The sequence below is a fragment of the Jatropha curcas genome, chromosome 8 (genome assembly GCF_041381405.1).
Source record: "Jatropha curcas cultivar XTBG-Jc1 chromosome 8, XTBG_Jcur_1.0, whole genome shotgun sequence".
In the NCBI taxonomy this organism is placed as follows: domain Eukaryota; kingdom Viridiplantae; phylum Streptophyta; class Magnoliopsida; order Malpighiales; family Euphorbiaceae; genus Jatropha; species Jatropha curcas.
Genome location: NC_143158.1, coordinates 9952268 through 9979507, shown reverse-complemented (window position 1 = coordinate 9979507; position 27240 = coordinate 9952268). Strand labels below are relative to the sequence as shown.

The 27240-nt window shown below is 33.5% G+C and overlaps 2 protein-coding genes across 5 annotated transcripts; both read right to left on the bottom strand.

Moving 5' to 3' along the window:
* Positions 1-3679: 3679 nt before the first annotated feature.
* LOC105627960 (ribosomal protein L7/L12 domain-containing protein) lies at positions 3680-5537 on the bottom strand. Of its 4 annotated transcripts, none has more exons than XM_012209236.4 (2): positions 5035-5537; positions 3680-4750 (listed from the first exon to the last, which is right to left on the bottom strand). In XM_012209236.4, exon 2 carries the CDS (start codon positions 4692-4694, stop codon positions 4020-4022), a length of 675 nt encoding a protein of 224 aa, XP_012064626.1. In that variant the 5' UTR covers positions 4695-4750; positions 5035-5537; the 3' UTR covers positions 3680-4019. The 4 variants fall into 4 exon arrangements, with proteins under 4 accessions (XP_012064626.1, XP_012064627.1, XP_012064624.1 ...); XM_012209237.4 differs by having other exon boundaries at positions 5045-5537; XM_012209234.4 differs by having other exon boundaries at positions 3680-4755; positions 5035-5536.
* A 1777-nt stretch (positions 5538-7314) lies between these two features.
* LOC105627961 (Protein kinase superfamily protein) lies at positions 7315-26135 on the bottom strand. Its single transcript, XM_089724708.1, has 18 exons — positions 25209-26135; positions 20838-20911; positions 20568-20747; positions 19092-20474; positions 18425-18597; positions 18000-18243; positions 16542-16634; positions 16319-16459; positions 15549-15641; positions 11270-11474; positions 10911-10996; positions 9233-9321; positions 8923-8974; positions 8755-8811; positions 8483-8656; positions 8307-8384; positions 7759-7948; positions 7315-7660 (listed from the first exon to the last, which is right to left on the bottom strand). The coding sequence occupies exons 1-17, from the start codon at positions 25912-25914 to the stop codon at positions 7865-7867; spliced, it is 3912 nt and encodes a 1303-aa protein (XP_089580834.1). The 5' UTR covers positions 25915-26135; the 3' UTR covers positions 7315-7660; positions 7759-7864.
* Positions 26136-27240: the final 1105 nt, after the last annotated feature.

Sequence of the window (27240 nt, the reverse complement as noted above, 5' to 3'; positions counted from 1 at the left end):
AGGTCATCGTTGTTCCAATGAGCATTGGACTATTGGCACTTGAATTTATAGACGCAAATCTCATGTCCAATCCCAATTGTAGTCCTCAAACAGTCTCTGATCATATGCTCCGTGGATCCACATCTCATAGATGAATAAGAAATCCTCCAACAAATGCCCATATGCTTCTTACCACAGGAAGCACAAGTTCTATCCGAGGAGAACGCTTATAAAACTTAAGAAACTAGTTATATGTAAGTCTTTCTTCTTTTCCTTTCCCCCCTCTTATTAAAGTATTATTGGTTAGGCATAGGGGACAATAACATGAGCTAGTTATAATAAACTAGTTGCGGGCTCGCGTATTGCGCGGATTGATTCATTGTTGTATATTTTACTTTATAATTTATAGTTTATATATAAATCATAAGATGACAAAATTATTAATCTCCTTAATTTGGAAAAATTTTTGAGCCCATAATTTAGGCTATACTGTCAACAGTACTAAAAATCAAATGGATAAGCATATGTTGTATATAATATACCTTCAAATAGAGGGCCAATTTTAAATTGTCTTCAAGATCACCTTTTATGTGAATCAGTTCATTCATGGCAAATGTAACGGCTTCATTTTTCTTCTTCTCATTAATTAATGTCACTAAAATAATATCATGTCATAATCTAGGCCAGTTTGGAATATACATAGACGAGGATAATGAAAAAAGAAATCCATAATATACAAACTATTCTCAAGTTGGATTTTTTTTTTTTTTTTTTTTTTTTTTTTTTTTTTTGCCTCCTCTTTATATTCACGTTGTGGAGTAGACAAAGAGAGAATTCTTCACGAAGGAAAGAGTCATTAAACAAATAGAAAAAAGGAAGATGAGTTTTGGCATTTAAAGGAAAAGATAGAGAATTTTCTTAAATTAATATTTAAAATTTAAAATTTAATATAATTATTATATATATAGATAAAAAAATTATTAAAGAAAAAAGAAATGATAAGAAATGAGATTAAAAAATTAAAAAAATTGTAAAAAAAAAGAAAAAAAATAGAAATAAGAATGTCAAGTCAGCTATTTAAAGTTTTTTTTAATATATATATATATATATATATATATATATATATATATATATATATATATATATATGGATTTTACTTTGAAGTGTTCATTTAGTATATTAATAATTATTTTTTTAATTTTATCTATATTTATTAGGTGTAATTTATTTTTATATTTAAATTTTTTTTTTCTTTTTATCATTACTCTGATTGTAGTAAAATTAAAATTTTGACTTGTAGTAAAATTAAAATTTTGACTACACATGTAACTGAAAACTTTTCATCATATCAAGGTATGAAATAAGAGTACTACTCTAATGGCGATGCTTTAATATAAGATAAAATTACATTAATTTTATAGTAAAATTGAATGACAAAGTTTTAATTTTAAAAAGCGCAATTTAGCTATTTTACTATATATTTTTATAAAATCAATATGTTTCAATCATTTTCTTAATTCTTATAAAAAGATAAAATGTTGTTATTAACGTTGGACGGAGTGAGCAATGCATAACTAAATCTGCATGTTTAAAAAATCTAATTGTCTAAGAGTTTCACCTCTAAATTCAAACTTCAAGGTTTACATTACACTTGGTAACGAGACATAATATAATGTAAGTGAAAATATTTTTAGCGTCTCATGAATCATAATTACATTAGAAATACTTTTGATTATATTATATTAATTTCAGTTCCGACTCATGAGAATTAATTAATATTTGATCACTATCTTCACCATCAAGCATTGACTATCGGATATTGTCATTAAGAAATGCCTATTTATGGTACCAAATACCTTTTAATCAATCACTAGCTACCAATTGCTACCAACAACAGTTAAGCTTTAACCATCTATCTGATATTATTGTTGAAAATATTTATAAAAACTATATGAAGGTCAATTGTTTTAATATTTAAAAGAAAAAAAAATATTATTGTCAAACAATATAATTTGGGACTAAGTAAAAAAAATTTAAAAGACACATAAAATGATATGGAAATAGTAATTTTTTAGATATATCATATAACCTACAACAATTTTCATATTTTATCATTTAAAAAATATTTATTATTATTATAAATGTGATATATAAATTGAAAGTTGTCTCACATATTATATCTAATATTTTAATAATCATACAATTGATAAATATATGTACAATTTCTTGTTATATCAAATTTAATATAATAATTCATAATCATAAATGTTTATAAATAATAGTTATGTATTTCAATGTTCTCTCTCTCTCTCTCTCTCTCTCTCTCTAATGTTTCCATCTTTTCATCTTTTGTGTATTTTTCTCTGTTCTCTCAATTGGATTTTTTTATAATTTTTAAAAAATAGATATTAATCATAACTACTAGGTACATTTATGTTGCTTTTTGAAATAAGTTATTACATTAAGGATAAAAGTTTCAGATTTGATTTGATTTGTATATAATTTCATATACGAGAATTTATTTATATACAGAAAATTCATCTATAAATGATTTTATATTTTAATTTATTTATTTCAAATCCAAACCCCTAATACAAAAGGACTCTATAAAAAAAATTCTTCACTTTATATAATATACACACACATTTATTTAAATAATTCATATTGTATTCTAGTATTACATTTGAACTTCTTGATTTATATATTTACTACTACTGTTAAAAAAAAAAAAAAAAAAGTAACATTGAATTTAATTTTTTTTTTTTCTAAAAAAGATGCAATAATGATAATAATATAATAGAATATTTGCCTCTATTGCAATACTTAATTCATAAATTTAAATTGCATGCTTATATCATTTAATGGTAAAAATTATCTATGTAGTCAAAAGAACTCAATTCTCCGCTTTGTTATAAAAAATATGAAGACTAATTAAACCTAATCAGATTCAAACAAGAAAATGAATATTTGAAATTAGACTTGTCTAGACTTAATTTATAGATTCACCAATGAATCAAAACTAAACAAAATACATATTTTTTTAAAACTATTTCCATTACCCTTTTTTCTCACTAAATGATCATAAATAATTATTATTTTAAATAAAACAATATTTTTATTGGTTATTAATTCAAGCATCTGAGCTAGGTGAGTCAATTCTAGTCATTTGGGTCATTTTAACTAAAACTTAATCTAAAAATTGCTAACCCCCAGCATATGCATCCAAAAAGCAAGCCCAAGAGAAGGACACTTTTTGGAAAATACAAATTTATTTCAATAAAATCTCCAAAGGTTGAACCTTTAACTTTCAAAGCAATCACAAAAGACAGCACCAACAGTCCTCTCTCTTCCCCAACAAAATAATTGCATCAGATAGAATCTTCGTATTAAAACAAATGAATGCACTAACATGTCAAAAGGTTATTGATGTACATTTGGGAATATGTCTCCATATAACTGCATCTAATTGCTATTCATAAACATGAACGAATAAAAGGTCCCAAATGTAAATTTATAATTGCATAAAAAAAATTTATATTATTCGCATAAACATGCCAAGCATTCTAAGACCAAATGCTCTTGCTCATTGTATCATCACCACAAAGGGTTGTGCCTATGTTGTACAAGGATGGAGAAATGGTGAAAATCAAATTTGTGGAACAACAGATACATGGAAATAAAAGGACTGTTTTTAGGCACATGAAGAAAAGAAACTATTCTTTATTAGTTGAATCTCCATATAGAAGATCTCTAAAACCAGAAGCATAGCAAAGTTTTATGCAATATTCTGGACTGATCTTAACTATCCTTCTTTGACTCATTTAACAATAAGTAAAAAAATCAAAGTAAAAAAGATTTTCCTCCCTTAGAGCAATTAAACAACAAACTGATAATACCACTTTTCTTTTTCTCAATTTCAACAACAAAACTTCTTGGCAATACAGATAACACAGTAAGAGTAACAGCCAGCAAAATCCTCACCTGAAACTTGATAAATATTGCAGATGTTGAAGTGCCTAATGTAAAAAAATGGCTTAGGCTTATTCCATCACAACTTTGGCCCCAACTGCTTTCATCTTCTCAATTATTTTCTCTCCTTCTTCCTTTGATACTCCAGTTTTCAGCACTGATGGCGTCTTCTCTACTAAATCCTTGGCTTCCTTAAGACCCAAATCAGTAAAACTCCGAACCTCCTTGATTATCTTAATCTTTGAAGCAGCTTCAAATGACTCCAACTTCAATTCAAAAACAGTCTTCTCAGGTTTCTTCTCTTCCTTGGCAGAAGCAGCTGATGCCTTCACCGCCATTCCAGCCAATCCAGCAGCACCACCCTTCATAATCCCTACAACAGGCAATTCAGTCATTCCTTTCTTTCTCATTATAATGGAACTTAGTTCAGCAACTTCCACCAAAGTTAGCCCCGAAATTTCATCAACAAGCCTGAAAACACGCTCAGTTGGTGGACTACGATGCTCCGTGGGATCAAAAGTTGCAGGATCATAATCAGTCGGGAGTCTCCTCTGATCAATTTCAACCTCTTCTTCTTCATCCTCATCTTTTCTCAGAGATTGGGCAAAACCTCGACACAACACCCCATTCAAGCTCATGAAACTCAATGGGACCAATGGCGAAAATAAGCTTTTTGTAGAAAAGCCATTTGGTAAATGATTTCTTAACCTGAAAATCAAGCTCATTTCCAAATTTCTTAAGTACATATACGCTTCTTTAATCCAAAAACCTATCTAGATGGAACCCATTTTCATCTGAGGAACTGTCCTGAAATCCAAAAGGAAATTGCAAATAAATTTTTTTTTTTAAAAAAAAAAAGAACAGTAGATCGATAATAAGACAGAAAACTTTGCAATTAACTATTTGTGAAATCATAAATCATAAACACCCATTTGAGAAACTAAGTTACCTGAATTCCAGACAGAAATTAAAAAAAAAAAGAAGTAGTAAATATGCAAATGCAAGACGACTACTCTTCAAATTCTCCATCAGAACTTAAAAATAAATAAATAAAAAAATAAAAATGAGATCTGGACTAGGAAGTACCCAGACTAACCGATAGAAATTGGCGACAACGGCACCGGTGACTGATAAGGCCAATGGTGAGACCGAGAGAGACGGAGCGGTCACTTCGACTCCTTTCAACACCAAATTCACAAAGGAGAAAACAGATTGCTGGACTGTTAAAAAAGGTACAGCGGATAGTGAAGCTTGAAAGCGGCTGGCAAAAGACAAGGGTAGCAATGAGCTTGAATAGCGATGGAGGGTTCGGTTACATAAAAGAAGAAGAAGAAGAAGAAGTTGTGATTATATTTTTGCCGTAACTTTTGATAGGTGATTGGCGGCTAGGGTTATTTTCTAAGAGAGGATAAGAGAACGAAATGAAAAAAGAGATCAGATGAAAAAGAGGAAAATTGTAGAAATTTATATATTATTCTGATGCGAACTGTTATTGAAGATTAATTTTAGCTGGTTGGCATGGAAGGAGCAATTCATCCAAAATTAATTGGAAAATTGGTCAATCTGGCCCCTGAATTTGGGCCTGATATTCAAAATGAGCAAAACTCAACTTTTTTTTGTCAAAAATAACCCAGCAATTTAAGTAAAATGGCTTAATAAACCCATTTTTTCATCTTGGATCAGCACGCGTGATGTACATGGTATAAAAAGTACGTGAGATAGAATACATTGAATGAAAAAAAAAAAAAAAAAGAAATAAATCCTTGTCTCCTTCCATTGAAAATCTTGTAAAGTCCAGAACTATCAGCTGAGCATTTACAAGTCACATCCACTACCGTGTTGTCACAGCCGATTATTAAGTGTTTTAATTTTTTTTTTTTTTTTTTTTTTTTTTTTGCCTTCATTAAGAATTTCTCTAACGTCAATCTTTTTCAATTTTACTAAAAAAAAAATCATAGATCAAGAACAAATTTTAATGGATACAGAAACAAAAACACGCAATAATAAAAGTTACACAATATCAAAACCTATAGAAATTTTTATACTTTTTATGAAAAAATTACCAAAAAATTCATAAAACTTGAGGAATGATCAATAGATCAAAAGGAATGCAAGTAGAGTGAGGCTAAGTGCTATCAAATGATAACTTTGCTTACGACGACAGAGTTAATAGAGTTATTCTCGCCAAACAGTAATTGTAGGAAGTTTATTAGCTTTTGCTTTGGCTTAGGATTTCCAAATTATATTCATTTCGCTTAACTTAGATCTTTTATGAGCTTTATTATTTTCTGATATTTATCGATTGATTTTTAGTGGTATTTTTTTTTTATTTCTTTTGATGCTTAGTTTATTTTTATTTTTGTGTTGATTCTATATTGGAATGAGACGGCGGTGATTATTTGGGTTGAAAAATAATGAGCTACAATGCTAACATGTCTAAGATCTTAAGCTTGCAACTTCGTTGTGAAGATGGTGGAAAATCCTGGATCGCATCTGAAAAGAGAAGAAGATTAGGACTGCAAATATTTGAATTGGAGGAGGAAGCCATAACTAAGTGTTAGGCTTGGTGGTCCCACAACCAAGATGAAGCAGCTTCACAAACAACACCTAAAAGCTTTTGAAATCTTAAATATTTAATGAAAATAATTTTAAAAATCAAAGTTGATCGTGTGGATATCACGCGAATTATATATATATATATTTAAAATCTAGATTTAAGAAATAAAAAGAAATAGAATAATCAAAACGCGTCATTTAATGAAAAAATAATCTAGTTAAGAAATAACCATGCCTGAAGCTAGAAATAAGACCGCCACGAAAGATAGAGGGCTTTGCTATTCCCAACACGATTACTATTAACGTGTCTCTTCATGAATTTCAAGAATTTCGGGCAATTTCCTGTTCCTTTTTTTTTATTATTTTCTTCTTCAAATTCTTGTCAGAGCTACTGCAGGTGTATGCTTTAATTCCCCCAAGTAAATGAATTATTATTAAAACGTTTTATCTTGGAATTGGACTTTATTGCCTGGTTATTACTTTTCCATTGTTGGGAATATGAGAGTAATCCTCACTAATTCCTTCATCCCTTTGTTTTATGAGAAGTCACATGTATATATAGAACATCTACTAATTTCATAATACTATTAATATAGATATGTTACATACAATTTTCATATAAACCAGATCAGGAAAAGAGAGAAAAAGCTAAACGAATTCATATGCATGAAATAGAAAGGAGACAGAAAAAAAAAAAAAAAATGCTTAAATGCAAGAAACCTCCCAAGCTAAACTGCTAATAGAATATACATCTTTACCAAAATAAATAAATAAATTATCAGCTTAAGTTCATAGAAAGCTAGCTTTCAGTGACCCTGAAAATAGATAATAGATATATGAGGCCAATGTCGAATTGTAACAATTTTGTAACTCAAAAGAAGTTTGCAAGTTTGATCAAAATGTAATGTACAACATGTTACACTGAACTGAACATAGGGACGTGTCTCATTGGTATGGGGCAAAAATCACAAACAATACACCATAGGTTACGACAGTGAACCAACACTGTGGCATTAAATTATGGTACACTAACATCCTCAGCTCAAACAAAACAACTCAGACAATAAAATTGGAACCCCAGCGCGGAATGCATCACCTATAATATGTAAAAAGCACATCCCGAAGCAGCTTCAGTACTTCAACTTCTCTTCTGTTTCTGCAAGAGAGACATTATTATATTTTACTAAATCGTTAAACAAGTCAAAAGATGTTACTGAAAAACTCACGCATGTAGACATTTTATTAAAGTCATACATGTACAGGGTATACAAACAACACCAACAATCGGGCACCCTTATAAATTCCCAATTTGATCCACGCCAAAAGACACTGTTGCAGCTCTTCACATGCAATACTGAGGTCATGAATTAGGATTCGTGGATGGATCGTCCTTCCAACCCTTGGAGAGAAGGTCATAGTTGATAGATGCAAGCTGGGAGAGATTCTACAACAAAAAGCATGGACAAAAATAAAAAACCTGCACTAAATTTTAGGGAAACCAAACCAACTATGGCCTGCTTTTTTCCATGCAAGCAGGGGGCCAAGAACAATTTTTTTTACTTTGCATAGTTTTTTTTTTCCTTTCTTTTTTTGAACTGAGCCTGACCAAAGGTATTGCAGTTAATACAGGTTTTGTTCACATATTTATATTATCAATTAATTTATTCTCCACTTTTGAAAGAACACAGGTAACTTTAAAACCCAAACATTTTTGTCTTTTCATTCACATAACTCAGAACTTTAAGTCCATGATGAGATAAACTATGGAGAAACGAACTCAGGGTTAGAGGTGAAGAAAATACCTTGAAAGAGAAATTGCTGAATGAGTAATTGACGGACGAGCCAGACTCAAACTCTGCTAGACCCCCACATTCATCTCCCTGCTTATTATTATGCATGAAGATTAAATTTTCCACTTATGCAATTGAACTAAATAGAAATTTGCAAAACTTTAACCCGCTTTTAAGAATAAAAATACCACTTCATCTTGGCGATTGCTTAGGCAGCTACTGCTGCCACTCAAGCTGTCAGCATCACTAGAATCCTCAAAATCACTGGCTGGATATACGTGGTCATCTGAATGATTCCATGAGTAGCGACTTGTGAAGTAACTTGTGTCAAGCGCACTCTCTGAACTGGGAACAAATGCAGCCTAAACAGCAACAAATGTTGATGTGTCACAATAAAACCAATTTAGCCAAAGATTGTGAGAGGAGTCATTTTACTGATTGATAGAAAAGGCATTCAGACCTTCTGTCTAGCAAGCGTGTCCCAGTTAATATCTTTAAAGAATACATGCTGCTTCACCTGGATCAAATTTCGGCTTCTATTATTGCAATGTCTAACAAGATTACAGAACACCATGCCATAAGATGCACTCAGCTCAAAATGAAAAACGGAAATAGAAACCAACATCACCTCAGATGCTCCTCCAGCTCCAAGTCTCTGATGAGGATCTTCCGTTAATAACCTATAGAGTGATAGTATTAGCACTTTAGATTTAACATTATCAATAATTTATCTATATGCCATGCAAATGAGGATTAGTAATCTAATATATGCAAATAAATAATTAAATATTCTAACAGGTACATTTGCATGTCAAAGAATAATTGCATGAAACAAAAAAGTCAGCAATTTTGCAGATGAAAGAAATTATCAGACCAAACAAAAAATTCAGGTCTCCCAATATTTTTAAATTGCCACGTATACTATATCGCTCTCTTACCTATCAATTAGGTCCCATGCTTCAGGGCTCATTTCTTCAGGCACCCGGGGCCAAGGTATCTTGCGGTTGAGAATATTATCAAATATTTTCTAGAAGCAAAAGAGAAAATATGAGTGCAGCCGTAAAAAGAAGATTGAAATACCATGAGCAAATTACTAACACCTACCAAGCTTTAGCATAACATACACTTCCATCCATATAATTTCAAAATTGGCCACTTTCTTTGTTGAGGTTTATTACTGATTTCACACTGTTTAGTCTGTAATATAATACTTAATTTTTCATTATACTTCAGCCCCTGAACTTTAAACTAGACTATTAGTAGTAACAATTTTAAAAATTGATCTTATTTTAGTGCTAAACTATTATATTGTAAAACAATAGTCCCACAAAGTCTTGCACTTTGACTAAAACGCCTAATTGTATAATGGTAGGGATGAAGGGGCAGATTATGCTACACTCCAGGTAGATTTTAGTTATTTACTTAACCATTTCAAAGGCATCATACAACAAGGAATTTGCATATTTATAAAATTTTTCAGAGTTCATTGCAGACATAGCAATATGAAATGGAATTCATTGTATTGAAATATCATCAGAACTTTGACGTAAGCCTCAGCCAGAAGCAATTATAGTGAGTTTGTCTACCAGCATCATATATGCATTTAAACTGAGGTCCCTGAGACTTAACATAGTAGGTTAATTTATCAAATCTGATTTTGGACTCAACATGATTCATTTTCCTTCTATCAATTTCTTCACATCATAGTTGTACCTTCCTGTAGCACGAACAATGAAATAATGAGAAGAGAAAAGAAATGTCTTTGGTCTCCTGATCGTAATCATTACGATAATTTACAGTTCCATCACTGTCAAATCCACCAGGAGAAATAATTGAAATGCAGCTGACAGATGAATCTAAATGACAGGGTCAATTCTGACCATAACAAACCATTACATCCATTCATTTGACAATCCAACGGGATCAAACTGCAGTTACACAGAGTCTCAAATCTATAAAAGAAATGGTCCCAAATACAAAAAACAGTCTCATCCACTAGAAATTTTCTAATGAAAACATGTCTTTCGAATCATAGACTGATACTTTCCCTGAGACTAACCTGAGCATGTCAATCCCAAAACACAAAGGCCCATTTACCAATATAAAATACCCCACCAAGCCTATATCAATAAAAATAAACTCCGGCACCATTCATTTAACACGTGCATCTTTCCAAAACATTCAAGAAGCAAACTATACATGTTAAGTGCACAACATATTAAATATAGAAAAGGATGGAACAGCAACAGAGAAAATGCACGTTAAACTTACAATATAAATCACCCTAAATAACATGTCAGCTCGTATTGTTTCCAGGATACTAACCATGGCAAGAATAAAGCAATGTAGGGGAATACTTAGACAATAAAGGGAAAAAAACCTTAGATAAAAATCTAGCATTCCATACTTTTATTCAACGGGTCCTGAACAAAAAAGATCTCTACTTCATTGTTCAGAGAATACACATTAAGTAGACAAAAGAAACAAAACAAAAGCGAAAAAACAAGAAAAACAAAATGAAAAAACATAAGAAAAACAAAAATCCTTAAAAAGAAATCCAAATAAGCATAGAATCCGCAATTCAGAACTAAATCTTATCAGAAAAATGAGATTAACCTGGGGATGCTCTGCATTAAACGGCGGAATACCAACAATCAACTCAAATAAGATAACACCCACTGACCACCAATCTGCAGTTGTGCCTGAAGAAAATCAAAGATCAAAATCAATTTTCCAGTACATTAGTATGATTGAGAAAAAGGACAAAGGAGAAAGAGAGAGAGGGGGAAGGGGATGGTGGGTAATCATTGGCCAATAATGAAATCGGTATGTTTGTGGATTTGAGATTGAAACAGTGATTTTTTGCATCTTAGGTAGTCCAACCAGGACAAAAAGTTCACAATTTATCTAATGTCAAATTGCCAAACAAGACAAAGATAATAACAGCACCTTAAAGTAAAAAGGGCTATACAAACCATGTCCTGTTCCTAAAAGTATCTCTGGTGCCAAATAGTCAGGCGTACCCACAGCAGAACGTTTCTTCCGTCTATCCTGCTGATCCTCAGAAGTTGATACTTGTGGTTCATCATCCACAAGCATAGAGGTCCCACTAACAGCTGGGCCAGATAAATCATCAGTGCTGTTGATGAGACCAACCTTGGAAAGACCGAAGTCTGTCAACTGTTCAAAAAGAATATAAATCTTCATTTTAGTTTTCCAAGCATATATTGCTCGTGGAGAAAGCTTGAAGCATGACCTTATAGTCATATAAGTTCAGCATCATTCAGTTTTTACCTTTTGATCATCCATAGTCAAAAAAGATATGAAAGAGGCCTTAGACATTTTAATAACATGTGAAACAAGTTCATCTATAAGTGCTACTGATCTTCCTCCCCTCATATCATCTAAAGAATGTATTTTAGGGAAAGAAATTTGCAACATACCATTCCAAAAATCGCACATTAGTTTTTCTTATTTGCTAGTTACATGATTTTTCAATGTATAAATCAATGCACTAAACCAAAAGCTGGAACTAAGGAGAATTCTTGAGGATAAGGGTTTTAGGCCAAGCAGAAGTAAGATGGAATACATGCACTACGAGTTTGGTTTAGGTGATAAGTAAGAAAGTAAGGTTAGATTAGATGGTAGTGTGGTGCTCAAGTGCAATCATTCAAATATCTAAGCTCTATGTTCCAGAAGGAGGGTTTCATAGATGAAACTGTTGGTGTTGCCTATCTTATGATTTGTTCTATTTATAAATATATCAAATGATTTTAAAATTACCCTTTCAAAAATTTTCTCCAAAAAGTATTTCAAAATTTTTCCGACTTATACTTCGCCTTGCACTGCTATTAATTTGATTAGAGAGGATATTAGAAACAAAAGATTCATATAGCCAACTCCAACTAATTTGGGACAAGGCTTAGTTGTCATTATTGTGTAAATCAATGCATTATAGTACATTATTATGAAGTTGGACTGTATATTGTCAGTCACGAGACTTGGATAAAAGAGAAAGGTTATGGTAGGTGACAGCTAATGTATTGTTGCCAGATCAACATTCCTAATGAGCAACATGCTATATTAGTCCTAATTTGAGGCATAGTTGTGAAAAGCGCACCTGACTCAAGGTGCAAGTCCTGGAGCCTCAAGAGCAAAAAGGTGGGCGGCCTTACGGAGGCGCACGCATCTAGAAAGAAGCCCTCGCCCAGGCGCAGGCGCAAGGCAAAAAGAAAAGCGCGCCTTTTTTTTTATGCCACCAACAAATTTTAGCGTTTTCCTTTTTCATATATGCAGTCTTGTTTGTGTTTACAGACTGCTATTAATAAAAAATAAATAAAAGAAATAGAATATATTAAAGCTATGGTTATAATTCTTAACATCTTTTTATGCATTTAGTTTCAATTATATTTAGATATTCCAAGTATTATAGTGTGATTTAAGATTTTATATGTTTCATATTATTAATATGAATTTTTTGTTCAATTTTAGAATTATTTTATATTTTTCCAATTTTTTCTTTATTTTTGCGCCTCATCTTGCTCAGGCATGCGCCTTCGCGTTGCGCATTGCGCCTAGGCTCTAAGACCCTTTGCGCCTTTAACAATGTAGCCAATCCTCAAAAGACCAAGATTAAGAATCATTTAAACAAAGAATGAAAGTTGCAACACTTGAATCTGCCACTTTATTTTTCTATTATCCCTTTTTTCTCATCATTGAGAAGTTCCTAGCACCCCACCTCACCTTAACCTCCTACACATGGATATAAGAAATGCCAAATGCACCAAAATTATGCTCCAGTTCAACCTTCTAAAAGTCATGGCGGCAGTAACCTAAATTTTAAATAATGCTTCTACCAAGAGGACTATGAACATACGTATTGGTGGGACCATGACTAAACTGTATTCTACGTATCTCTAAATCAGGTCATCCTTATATTTCCTCTAGAAAGGAACATTTCTTTTTCTTTCAGCACTATGTTTTCTAATAAAAGGAAAAAAAAGAAAATTGATGCATTAACACCTTGACAAAGGAAACAAGGAGATATTTATACCATTTAAGATATATGTTTATTGACTATTTGGTTGCTCGTACAAGGGCTTTAATAACATTAATATTCCACAGGTCTTTAAGTAAATTTGGTAGAATGGATTGGACATGGTTATGGGTCTTAAACCAAATTCATCAATGCTTTGTCTCAATTAAGTCCTTAGTAATGTAGTAGTCAGAAGAGCCTTTGTTAGTACGTCATTTTCCTTGTGCCATTTTACCGAACATTTTATTTCTTTTTTTGGTTCTCAAGCATATTTTGTTGTTGGAAAAAAAAAAAGCAGTTGATGCCTATAATTGTGTAGTTGCAATCCTTAATGCGATGAATTCACAAGTGATTAGATCTGAGATAATGAAAGATGAGTAAACCATTTGTCCTAATTATAGGATAATTTTTCAAAAGGCAAATAATGGTAACCGTCAAGCTTACATTGAGTTTGTTATTTATAATGGTTATTTGTTCAAAGCGACTAAATTATGCACTCCTCATACTTCACTTAGACTTTTGTTATGGGAGATGCATATAGGTGGGTTAGCTAGAGATTTTAGTAAAAACGACCAATGCACTTGTTGAGGATAATTTTATTTGGCATCTTTGAAAAGAGATGTTGCTAGAGATTGTATCATAGCCTCAAACTTGTCAGTTAGCAAAGGCTAAGAAATATAACAGTGGCTTATAAACTCACTAATTCACAAGCCCAAGAACATGATTCTACTTTACTCATTGTAGTTAGGTTTTTAAAATGAAAAACTTCACTCCATGTAGTAAAATAACTAATACTTCACATATAGTTTTATTGTTCTTAAAAATGTTAAATTCCGTAGTTTGCCACATTCTATTGTGTCTAATAGAACGTTAAATTTGCTGGTTGGTTTTGGAACACTTTGGAAGTTACTTCCCACTACTTGTAAATAGATGGTCAAATTGAAGCTGTTAAATGTAGTTTAGGTTATTTTCTTAGGAACATTGTAGGAGAGAAGAACTATATTTGGAATTTAGTTCTTTCTATTGTTAAGTTTGCCTATAATAATTCTGTAACTCATTCAATAGGTACAAAGTCCTTTTAAAACAGTTCATGGTTATTGCCCTTTTCCTTTTCCATTGACCTTGTTCCTCTTCTTCCAGATATTCAAAATCTAACAACCGTATAAATCGTTTGCCCAACATATTCATGATTTACATGCAAAGATCAGCAAAAGATTGCACTAATGGAAATTATAAACTTGACTAACATGCATAATAAAAATGGAGTTCAATGTTGTTGATTATGACATGGTACGTATCTGCCCTGAAAGATACCCTAAAGATCCCCTAAAGAAATCACATACCTCAACCATTGGGCCAGTTTCCAACGTTCATATACTCGAATCTAACAATTATCTACTAGGTTTGCCTAATCGCATGAATATTTATGTTGTTTTCAACATGTAGAATTTAACACCTTATCAAGCAATTTTAAGCCGCTTAAATTTCCTTCTAGTGTTTTCTGCAGGTTCACAAATACCTACACCACCACATATTTCATAACAACAAGACGAGATTGAAGCTGCTAAATTATGCATTTGTGACTTCCTCTCAATGAGGTCCTAGAAGATTTCTTGTAAAGTGGTTTGGTCATCCAAATTACAACCTACATGGAATTCTAAAGAGGAATTTCAATTTTTGAATTCTAAACTTCAGTAATCTTATTTGCAATTCAACTCTTTGAAGTCAAGTTTTCCTCAACCAAGGGGGAACGATGCAGGATTGTCTGTTAAAGATTTTAGGTCAACCTATTGTAGAAAGAAATTTTGTAAATAGTTTATTTAGGGTTATTTTAATTATTTAAATTACTTTAGGTATTAACTTTATTGTTGGGTTTACAGCTATTTTATTGCCTATTTATAAACACCACTAGGGACTCTTTTAAGTTCAGTTTTGTACTTTGATGATAAAACATTAAATTAGTTTTGATTTTTTTTTTTCCATTTTTGGATCTTCTTTTGCTATGGTTACAGTAAGCACGAGTACTTTTCATAGCCCTCAAAACTTATTCTTCTTGTGTGTTTCAATTTCTTCCCTGGTTTTACATCACACCAAACTTGCATGTTGTTCAAGAATAATTATAATCCATGTCTAGAAAAATACTTGAATGGCATTAAAATGTAGAACTCCTCATATTTATCAAGAAAGAGAGTAGCTGAAAATGTAAGACAAGCAATTACCTTGATATGACCATCATGTGCAATCAACAGATTATCAGGTTTCAAATCACGATGTACCACACGCAGCGAGTGTAGATATTCCAAAGCCAGCACCTTAGAAGCAAATAATAATCAAATTTACAGGCTGTCCAATATTGCAAAAAGTTTTTGTAGGGATGGGGCTAGTTCCACAACCATTCTTACTAAATCCACAACCTCAATGTCTAACTAGACCAAAATATCCATATTATTATTTGATCTTCCTTTCTCCTCGTATATCCCCCCCCCCCCAAAAAAAAAAAAAAAAAAAAAAAAAAAAAAAAAACGCCCAACTCCATCTCTACCTTTCTCTGTTTCAATTTGAGTGGCATTTTAAAATACCATACAGTAACCCAAAATTAAGTGCAGATTTTTTCCTTTTCTTGGTTTTCAACTTATATATGTTTTACCCTTTGGTTAATTGCAATATGCTTGGCCAAACTTTTTGAATATCCACTTCCTAAGAGGGATAGCATGTGGAGTAAACGTTTCTTAATCAGTCCAGAGATCTTGATTCAGCTAGATAGTTAGGGAACCTCTTAAAAAACACCAAATATGGTAGGACTTGGGGTTTGGCCTTTGACAGAGAAATGAAAGAGAATAACAAACAGGTCATAGTAAAGAAATGATAATTGAGCAAATGTAGATTATGTCAACTCATACTAATTATATCTTTCAAGGTTGTGGCAGTCATTTAGATTGTAGAAATAACATCACCCCTTTCATATCATCAAAGACCAACAGATACTTACAACTTCTGCAATATATATACGAGCAACATCTTCATCTAAGCAGCCCAAATTTCTAAGCAAGGAGTATAGATCTCCTCCATTTAGATACTCCATCACAAGATACAAATTCTCACGACAAGTAAAAGAATAAAAGAATCGAACCTGACAAGTTCACATTCATGTTAGAATAGGCAAGTATATCTCAAGGCATGCCAAAATGCTAATGCAAGCTAGACCTGCTCACCACAAAAGGATTGCGAACTGAAATTAAAATATCTCGTTCTGCGAGTATACTTTCAACAGCATTTTTACGAATCATGTCTGCTTTTTTGAGGACCTGTAACAAATGCATAGACAATTAAATTCACATTTCATTTGCCCAATAGTCATTAAGAGAAAGGCATAGAACAGAAATAATAGGAAGATTAATAAATTACACATCATGTTGCATTCGTTTTTCTGAATTTGCGATAGACACTTAAGTCATTATTACTTCATTCACAATGGTTTAAATTCAATCTAGTTCCTGTACTTCAGCAATGTTTTGGCTGTTGTATAACTTCTTTTTCCTTTTGTTCTCCCCTTCATTCTTCATCTTCTCTGTGGTAGACTCACTTCCCCCCTTCACTTCTCTTTGGGTTTTGCTGCCAGCATCCCAACAGCGACAAATTTCATTCTTTTCTTGCTTTAACTAACCCTGTAACTCATCCTATTGCTTCACCATTACAAAATATAAATACTAGTATAGTTCTCCTATATTTCCTATTGCTCAATGCAACTAAATCAAACCCAAAACTTAATAATTTGCTGCTGCCTAGAAGCTGATTCTCAAATTCTTGCTGCTCTTGATCACCTAGACTTTGTTCCTAAAGCCCAAACCCCAAAGTCTCCTATTTTAAAGCCCCAGCTTGACATAAAAGCACCACCAGACAGATCTCCTATCCATCCCAAATCAAACACAAATCAGGCCAATTAGATTAATGACTCTGTTTCTACAGGACAGAACTAACACTAAAATTTACTGGATGTATGTCTAAGTCCAATTGAATTTCATTCCCATCCCAAGGACATTATTAATTAGAGTATTTGATCAGTAACTTAATTAAGTGATAGAAAATTAAACTACAGATTAAGCAGAATGAAATATAAATTTAGAAATGTGGAAAAAGAAGGAACCATTATCAGGAAATTCCAAGCCGGTTGCCAGGGAATTACCTAGTTCTGGTATCTCTATGTAGAAATCAATTATTTCTAATTATAAATAGCAAGAATAATTCTATATGTTTGGATGACGAAAATAGTTAGTTTTCTTGTTTTCATCTATTTTTCTAGACAGTTGTCCTAATACCGTATATGCAAACAGGAAACGATCATTTAGAAAATGTGACAACTCGGAGAAGGTCCTGGCAATAGAGCTATTACATATGGCTAGGAATCTGATTCTAGAGTGATGAAGCTAAACCATATTACAACTCCAAAGAAACTGTTCTCAATTCAAATATTCCTAAGTCTATTGCATAAATTGCCAATTTTAACAAATCAAATTTAGAGAAAGGATTGAACTTGAGGGGACACCATAAAAGCTCCAACATTATGGTTAGTTGAATGGGAAATGAAATCAACTTGGTAAGAATGGCAAGCTCTTGAAAAGAAGCATACAGGAAAATAAATTGGAGTAAAATGTGAACAAAATGCCTAGTACCTTTATGGCAAAAAGATCTCCTGTTGTTCTCTTTTTAGCCAAGAAAACTCGTCCAAATGCACCACGACTGATTGGTTTTATTATCTCAAAATCATCTATTGAGGTACGGTCCTTAGAATGTATGGGGCTTGTTCTCAAGCTTCGGACCACATCATCTTCCAAAGGGGTATCCTCGTCAATTACAGTACTCGTTATATCAACCTTGTCATCTTCTACAAGTTCACAGAGCTGCAAATACTTCTCCCTGAAGAATCAGAGCTCAAAACAAAACAAGGGCAATTAACATCTTTAATAGGAAGTTAGCCATTGAAACTTTCCACAAGAACACGAGTTGACTTTGAGTTGAAAGATAAATTGAAACTTCAAAGTGCATAAGATGTGCTCAACACGGTCAAACATTATAATGATTAAACAATATTACCTACCGAATAAGCTTTTCTATGCGTGTCCCAAAAGTCTCAACAGTATGTGCATCAAACTTTCTTCGGTCAATGACAACCCGCAAGTCTTCAAGGCATGTAAGTAAATAGGGCATGGAACGATCATCATCTAAAGGTGTATTTGCTACACATCTAGCGATATCAGCAAGTTCATTCATCTGCATCATAGTAAAAGGAAATTTAGCTAGACAACAGCATTACTGAAATTTATTTGCAAAGTCATCAATTAGGTCCATCTAAACACCATTTCAAGACTAAAAAGAATCCCTCTCACCCAAACCTAAAAGTGCTGCTAGGATTTCTGGTCCTTTGACAACAATGGGACAACCAAAACATCAAGCTAATTGATTGTGTTCTTTAACAATTTCAAAGAAAAGGTTTTCAAAGCATCGTCTTCACGTGTCTTTTAATTTATAGACTATTACATAAGAAACATTTAGGATTAGACTTAAAACTTAAAAGAAAAGAAAGTCAAATATCATACTGCTGCATAGAGAAATTATATAATATATAAGTATCTTGATAAAGATACTAAGGTAAAGATGGATAGAATTTAAATAAATATCACGAAGGTTTTATTAAGAAGGAAGATGAATAAAGATCAACCAGGGTTTGTTAAACGGAAGATGAATAAATTACACTACAAAAATACCTGTGGAATGTCATCATTCTCAGAAAAAGCTCCTTTCCCTGCCAGGAGCAAATCTATCTGACTGGTTCTAGGTGTCAATGATGATGATGGAGATCTAGGAGTCATGCTACCTGCTGATGATGTTGCCATTCCCTGATCAGATTTTGGACCAAAACGAGTTTTACATGACATTGATGGCAAACCCTTTAAATCATCCATAAAAATATAATTATCAGCTTCAGGAAAACAGTCTAGCATGTCCTCTGAACCTCTCCGGGACCAATCACTGAGTTTCGGAGAGAGAACATCAGACTCTTCAGTCACACTGGAATTCGATACTTTGGCAACATCTGGGCTTCCTGCTGCATGTTGGATATCCTTCTGTGCAAATGTCTCTATCATCTTTTCAAGAGTTTCAGAAATTCTGGCAAGACGTTCATTCACACTTAGGCCCTTCTGATCACAGCGATCAGCAATTGCACAAATTCTTGAATGATCTTCAACGTGAGATGTCGGAACCTCCTCCTCACAAATGCGACAAATTATTGAACTCTCATCAAAAATATTCTGCTGATCACCCCAGTAACCCCAAGAAACTTTATGTTGGTGCTTTGTGGAATGTTCATGTGAATCTTTAGCTGTAGGAATCTCTGAAAGCTTAGTGGCAACCAGATCTGCATCAGAAATTCCAATCCTGCTGTTCAACGTTTTCAGAGGTTCAACCTTGCTACCAAGCTCCTTTAAAGGAGCATCCTTCATGTTTTTTGCTACTGGAGATGGGAGTTTCTTCCAAGAAGCCATCCGATCCCGACTCCCAGGAGAATCCATGCTCTTTGAAGTGCCATCAGTAGTAGGGAGTGAATTTCCCGGCTGTGCAATCTGATCTCTGTTCCAATCCAAGCCATGATGCTGCTCTTGACTATACGATTTTCTAGTTGATGCTGTTTTTGATGCCTTAGCAGCACTAGAACTTTTCCCTTCCCTTCCAGGGCCAAGAGGAATACGTTTATCATCAGAATGCAGAAGCCTAGATTGACGAAGGTGAAAAACATTTTCATCCTCAGCCAGCCCACTTTCCTTGTGAAATTGCAATAACCTAGTGCACCTTGTAAGAATGAAAAGCATTCGGGTATGAAGCTGCTTCAACATTCCCGGAGGAAGTTCTTGGCGTCTGTCATCCAATTCTTGCACTATACCTTCACACTGAAGCCAAAACTCACTAGGTGATGTCATAGCACAACTCCGAGCCAAGACCAATAAGTCCTCAATGGTTTCCTGCCACTCGGGATGACTTTCTGCATTTTTTTCAAGGATTCCAACCAGATCTGCTGCAAAGATTGCCAGATCAGAATTCACTTCTTCCTTTGCTTTGTCAAATTTTGCCCGTATCACGACCAAGATTTCCTGTATAAAACAAGGGGATTAGGAAGGCATGCAACACCCTGAAGCACAATTCATCATCTGATGTGTTACAATGGAAATGAGCACATTAATTACCTCCAAGTTATTTAACCCTCGAGGCTTCCAAAATGGGAAAGGCCGTACACCTTTGGAATTCAATTCATGGGAGAAACTTTTGATATCAGCAGGAAACCTCTTCCTAGGTGCACTTGTAACTCGAAGTATAGCTTGAAAGCGCGGAGATTCAGACTCCTTTGGGTTCTCACAGTCATAGGTCTAGAAAAGGAAACATTTGACAATGTTGAATGAAAAATATGCAAATTAAAAGAGAAGTGAATTTGTTAAGTTCCTCAATGAAATTCCTACCTCTGATACCTCTGGAGTAAAAACATCTGAACTTCTTAAGACTCCAGAGCGACTCCATGATGACTCGTGTCTACCTGTCAAAGCAATTCAAGTATCTTATGAGAAAGAAACAAAATAAATTCACAAATTATTGAAACATGTAACAAGTGGATCCAATTGATTAAGCTCTATGCAGGTACTAACACGAGATGGTTTGTCGGAAAGGCAGATATATGTAGTTTCATGCATATGGCATCCATTCACTTTTCACCCTAATTTGTTTTAGGCTGGGAAGAGTATGTTCTTCAGTGTGATTATGCACCAACATGAGCATTCCTCTGTTAGAGATTAAGTAATTAATATAACTCAACAAAAAGGTCCTATTGAATATCATTTAAGGTATGACAACATCACACTATAGGCATAAGTGTGTACATATGTGATAGCTTCTATATTTTTATAACACGTAATCAAACTAAGCTATCAAGTATTGACTACAAGATCCTAGAGAGATTAGAAAGCATTATCATCACCAGTCCTAGCTCTAAGAAAAAGAACAAAGATAGAAGACCATGAAGGCTCAAGATGAGAAATAATTCATTAATAATAAGCCTAGATATGATCCTTTTAACAAGACTAACAATAGTAATAACTTTACATGTGTAATCTTTCAAAATTGTTGCTTAGATCATGAATACGATAAAGATAGCAAATGACACTCAAACAACTAGTTCAGTACAAGGATCACTATTATCAAATATCAATTTGTGCAATGTAACTTAAGTGGTTGTGTGTTTATCATCCACTGTCCTATGTAACATGGGTAAAAAATTTAAAAGAACGACTCACATGTGTTTGTCCATTCCCATACACTCAAAATTAAACTAACAAAATATGGTAAGAATAAGACAAAAAGGGAAGCACTAAAAAGGCACTCAACCTGAAAGTTCAAACTTCCTTCACCTACAAACTTGTGCATCATGTTGAGTGATTACTTATGTAGCTTGAAATGAACCTTTGAAAAGAAATAGAGCATTTGCAAGGAAGTTGCTAATGCATGTTATAAACTGTACTAGAATCATTCTTGAAAATAGCTGTTGAGAGATTAATATTGTAGTTGTATTTCTTGTATCTCATCAATCGATTACATAGGTTTATATATATAAGGAATTCCTATGCTACCTAGCTATTTAGGAATACAAATCATAAACTAATTAGGAATCTAACTCCTAATAGAACTCTATTTACAACTAATCCTTAACACTCCCCCTCAAGTTGGAGCATAGATATTAATCATGCTCAACTTGTTACAAACTACTACTTTCAGCAAAGCACAATACCATAATCAGCAACTGTACCCACTTCATTATAGCAATAAAGAATCCCAAACCAAATAGTAGTAGTAGAATCAAGACAACACACTTAGGTTGTCTAAACAAATCTCATTGAACCAGAAAACAACTCACAGGACTATTTCAAGCTTCCATAATCAATGCCTCAAAGAGGAAGCCCAGTAGCGCAAATATTCAGAAACGCAACAAAGGAAAATCTGGCAAACGGAGCACACCATTGAAGGCCAAGAACACAATGCAACTCACTGGGGTTGCAGTGCTCTCGACAAAGGAGAAGGTTCAAAAGCAGAATACCCATAACTGCAGCAAAGGTGCAGTACCAAACCCTAATGCAATAAGGAATCACTAGAAAATCACCAAAAATTACCTAAACCAATTGTCACAGCAAAGGAAAAATATGTTTCCGCAGCAAATTAAAGCAACAACAGTAGCAGAGGACTGCCCGACACAGCTGTAACAGAATCACAGCAAACAAACCTATTGAATAAGCCCAAGAATGACGATGCAACTCACTGGGTTGCACGTCTCTCTTCAAGCCAACGTCGGCAACTGAGCAGCAGCCTTTGGTCCTTTTTGCTTGCACTGTTTGCGACCAACACGAGCGGGTGGTGCTGCTGGCTCGAATTTCTTATCTTTCTTGTTGCCTCCATTGGATTTTCAGTGTCCGGGAAGGCCTTGCCGATTGCCAGATGGTCCTTGACCCATGGCTTGCTTTTGTGCGAGACAGAGATTTGAGTTTGGCTTTTTTTTTTTTTTTTTTTTTTTTTTTGAATGGAAGGCTCTGATACCACGTTGAGAGATTAATATTGTAGTTGTATTTCTTGTATCTCATCAATCGATTACATAGGTCTATATATAAAGAATTCCTATGCTACCTAGCTATTTAGGAATACAAATCATAAACTAATTAGGAATCTAACTCCTAATAGAACTCTATTTACAACTAATCCTTAACAATAGCATTGTTGTCTTAAATTTTGAGACTCCCAGTTCCTTTTATGGTCACAAAATACTTACAGTATAATTTCCTGATTTAGTATTTATTTATTTATTAAAAAAAAAAAACATGCTAGCTAGATGCATAAAGGCAAGCACCACCTATCTACAATGATATACAAAAGCAAAGCACCTAAAAGAGAAAACAAGAAAAGACAAAGATGGGCCTTAACAAACTTGAGAAAATAGCTAGAACACTTAATAATAAGTGCAAATATGAATAGAGAGAATACATAATCCTCAATTTTATCTGCAACTATAGAAAACTCAAACCCTGAAAAGTTCTCCTATCTGACAACATATTTTCAAACAGTACTAGAACAACACTGCCTTCAAGCATCGTCCATGCTAGGCATTGTCCTCAACTTTCGAACAGCTTAAAGCAGTTTGAACCATTTGGAATTCAGCAAAAAATGCAAGATCAGTGACCACAGTCCCGCTACAACCTAACAGCACAAATATGATGATTGACCATCTTTCATCTTTTTACACATAAAAGACCAACTTACTGCACACATATAAATATAATGAACTAGTGTATATACATGTAGAAATTCAAAGATCATTACCCAACAAATCTAACTCCACAATAACCGTTCTCTCTAACACAGTTTCATAAGAATTTTCCAAGAAAAGATTTGTCAAAAAGCAAGATTATTTTTAACTCCAGTTCATCCTTGCTGATAGGGAGAGTGAACCTCCCATTTTACAAAAAGTAACTCTCTTCCCTCCCAACCCCATACTGACATCTGTTTAAAAATGCCTTCTAACTTTCAGATTACAAAACAAGAGAAGGAAGAAATTCAGCAAACAAAAAGTGGGCAAACTCTATATAACTTCTCAATTATATGTTTTCTAACAAACTGAGCAACCTTGGTAAAGAATTTGATTGTCTCTTCATGTCAGAAATTTTAAACATAAAACTGTAAGAACTGTTCTTATATATATTCTAAATAGGGGGGAAACATGATGGGTAGAATAAATTAAATACACAACTATGGTGCCAGCTAAGTTTTCTAATCCATATCACTCCATCCCTGTATCACATAATTTATCATTAGGTAACAAGTCAGATCACACAGAACCACTAAGCAAGAATGCTGCAAATCAAGCTCAAAGACTTTATGCATCTTATCAGTATCAATATGAAACCTGAACCTAGGAGCCAATAACAGACTTACAAATACATCTACTTAGAATGCCATCCTTCCTTCTAGATTTTATTTCCTACAAATAATGGATGACAACACAAAGATGAGGCTTTGAAGCTTCTATGTAATGTAAGTACAAAATTTAGAATCCCAGCCTAGACGCATGGTGAAATAGAACCAGGATGGATCAGGAGTTTGGGGCAATGTCGATATTCTAATACAGCAAAGAGCAAGCAACCCCTTACAACACTTCCTTTATTTGATTTTGAAAAAGGTAATGGATGGCAACTCTTCCAGACATTATGCGTTTTGAATCACCTAACTTCTAGGATTTAAAGGCATGAGTGCTAAAACTTTCTTAGAAAAAACAGCTATAATGATTGTTCAAATGAATTCCTATGTCCTTGGGATTCAGGGATACACAAACTATCAATATTAACTACTTTGGATGACGGTAATCTTCTCCATCAGAATCAAAGCGAGACACCAGTAGGGTACATACTTAAGAACCTATATAACGATATAAGTAAGATAGAGATTCATCTATAGTTGCCACCAATGTAACTTGTAATGGCAAAACAAGACCACTCTATCCTTTAAAGCTCGTAAAAGCTAAAGCCCAAATCACAAACTATCATCTTCAATCCCCATTTCAAGCAAAAGCGACCTATAAATAAACAAGCATCTCCTACAGTCACTAACAAAATCCACTACTAAACCCAAAAAGAAAAAATCCCAATCAATCAAAGGATAAAAGACCAAATATGAGATCAATGAGTAGTGCAGATAACTGCAAGTGCACTCACCCTCACATCAAATTACCATAACAAGTCACAGTATGCAAGTAGTGCTGAATATTACATCCACAAATAAACTAGCTAAAAAGGCATTACCTGCCTCTGTTGATGAATCCCCATTCTGCAACCGGGACCTTGCCTGCAAATTGGGACTTACCTCTCTAGACTGCCCACTTCCAGGTGATATAATACCCCGGTTATAACTGTTATCACCACCAGTACTACTCCCTTGAAATCCCATCATCCTACTCTGTCCAACTACCTCCTTCTTCTTCCCTGACCCAGAAGTTGAAGTGGGCCCCACATCTCCGCCACCAGGCCTCGATAAGTTACTGGACCCCAGCACTCCAGACCCTTTATCCCCTCTAAAACTGAAAAAGCTCTCTTGCGGTAATGGACCCGATCTCGTCTTTATCTTATTCAATCCTAAGGAAGACGCCAATATCGGAGACACCGAAGAGGCGGGAGTGTCCTTCGCGTCCGCCGCAGCAGCAGGCTTTTTGGAGGCAGAACTCGACAAACCTAGTCTACGTGGCGACTGAGCAGCAGTTTCCTTACCCTTTACCGATGATTCCTTCTTCTTGACTCCATCCTTGACTTGCGTTTGTCTACATGCAAAACCAGAAGTAGTATGAGCAGTTGGACTTTCCTCTTTAGATGAAGAAGAAGTAGATTTGGGTTTTTTCTTGTCGGATCGGATCGGAGAATTAGAGCCAACTGATCGAGGACTATTGGATGATCCATCAGGACTAGAGGGATCCGATTTCTTTGAAGAAAAGAAGAGTTTGTTCTTAAACACCATTGTTATTTCTTCTAGTTTTGCAGCCCTAGCATGGATGATGCAGGGCTGCTAAAATAGTAACATTGAAAGGATTTGATTTGATTTTGTCGAAATTAAGAGCAGTAGTTGCAGTAGCGGTTTTCGAGGGAGAGAGAGAGAGAGAGAGAGAGAAATGGGGTTGAAGTTGAAGCAAATATAAAATAGATGTAGACTGAAGTGGGGGAAGGAAGGAAGGAAAAGGAAAACAACATGGGAATCGAGCAGTCTTTAAACGACTGATCTGGTCTGCTGACTCCGGTCCGGCATTAGCCGTTGAATGGTAAAAACGAAGAAACCGAAACCAAGTTGACTGTAAAACTTGTAACTGTAATCCAACCAACTCGGTAAATTGCAGTCTTTTGTTTTTTTTTTTTTTTAAGTATTGGTAAAAGAATTTGAACCCAGTCTATTATGAAATTGTAAGTGTAATTACTACTGAACTATAAGTTAACTAGATCAATGTCCATCCAATACATGGGTGTTTTTTTACAATGGAATTCAAAACTAAAATAAAAACATACAAACTAAGTCATCGTACACAAAACTAAAATGAAAATCATAATTAAAAAAAAAAAAAGGCTGCATTGAAACTATACCCTCGTCACATTAATAAATGAGTATCTCAATTAATGACAATTCAAATTTTCGAATTATGTAATTGAATAAAACTATCTAGTAAGCAAGAGAACGTATAGTAGTAAATGATTTGTTAAAGAAAAAAGATCAATTCGTAATTAAAAATCCTTTTAAAAGAAAAATATATACATAGATGAGAATTCATTTTCATTTAAGCCTCTAATATCTAATAACAATAAATTAAATTTTTAAAAAATCTAAAGTGATAAGATATAGATAAAAAAAATAGAAAAAAAGACAAAACTTATCTATACATATCTATGATTGCATGTGTTAAATTAAATTTTAAAAAACAAATGCTTTTTTTAGGAAAGAAATAAATACTTAAAACAAAAAAAAAATCAACATTAATTAAATATCTGAAAAATGCATCTCATTAGAATGATTATTATCTTATTTAATCCTAAAGAAAAAAATATTTCAAAAATGATGATGTGACACTCTATTCTTTGAACATTCCTACTTTCCTTCTTCTTTCAATCATTTTTACAAATTGATGCCTCTAAAATATTTTTTAAATTGAAAATTTAATATTTTATGATATTAATCAATATATTTGAAATTTAATCTTATCTATTTAAAAATATATTTTTTTACTATTTACAATTTAATTGGCTACTAAAATATTTTTAAAATTCAAAAATTAATATTTTTTTATATTAAACAATACTT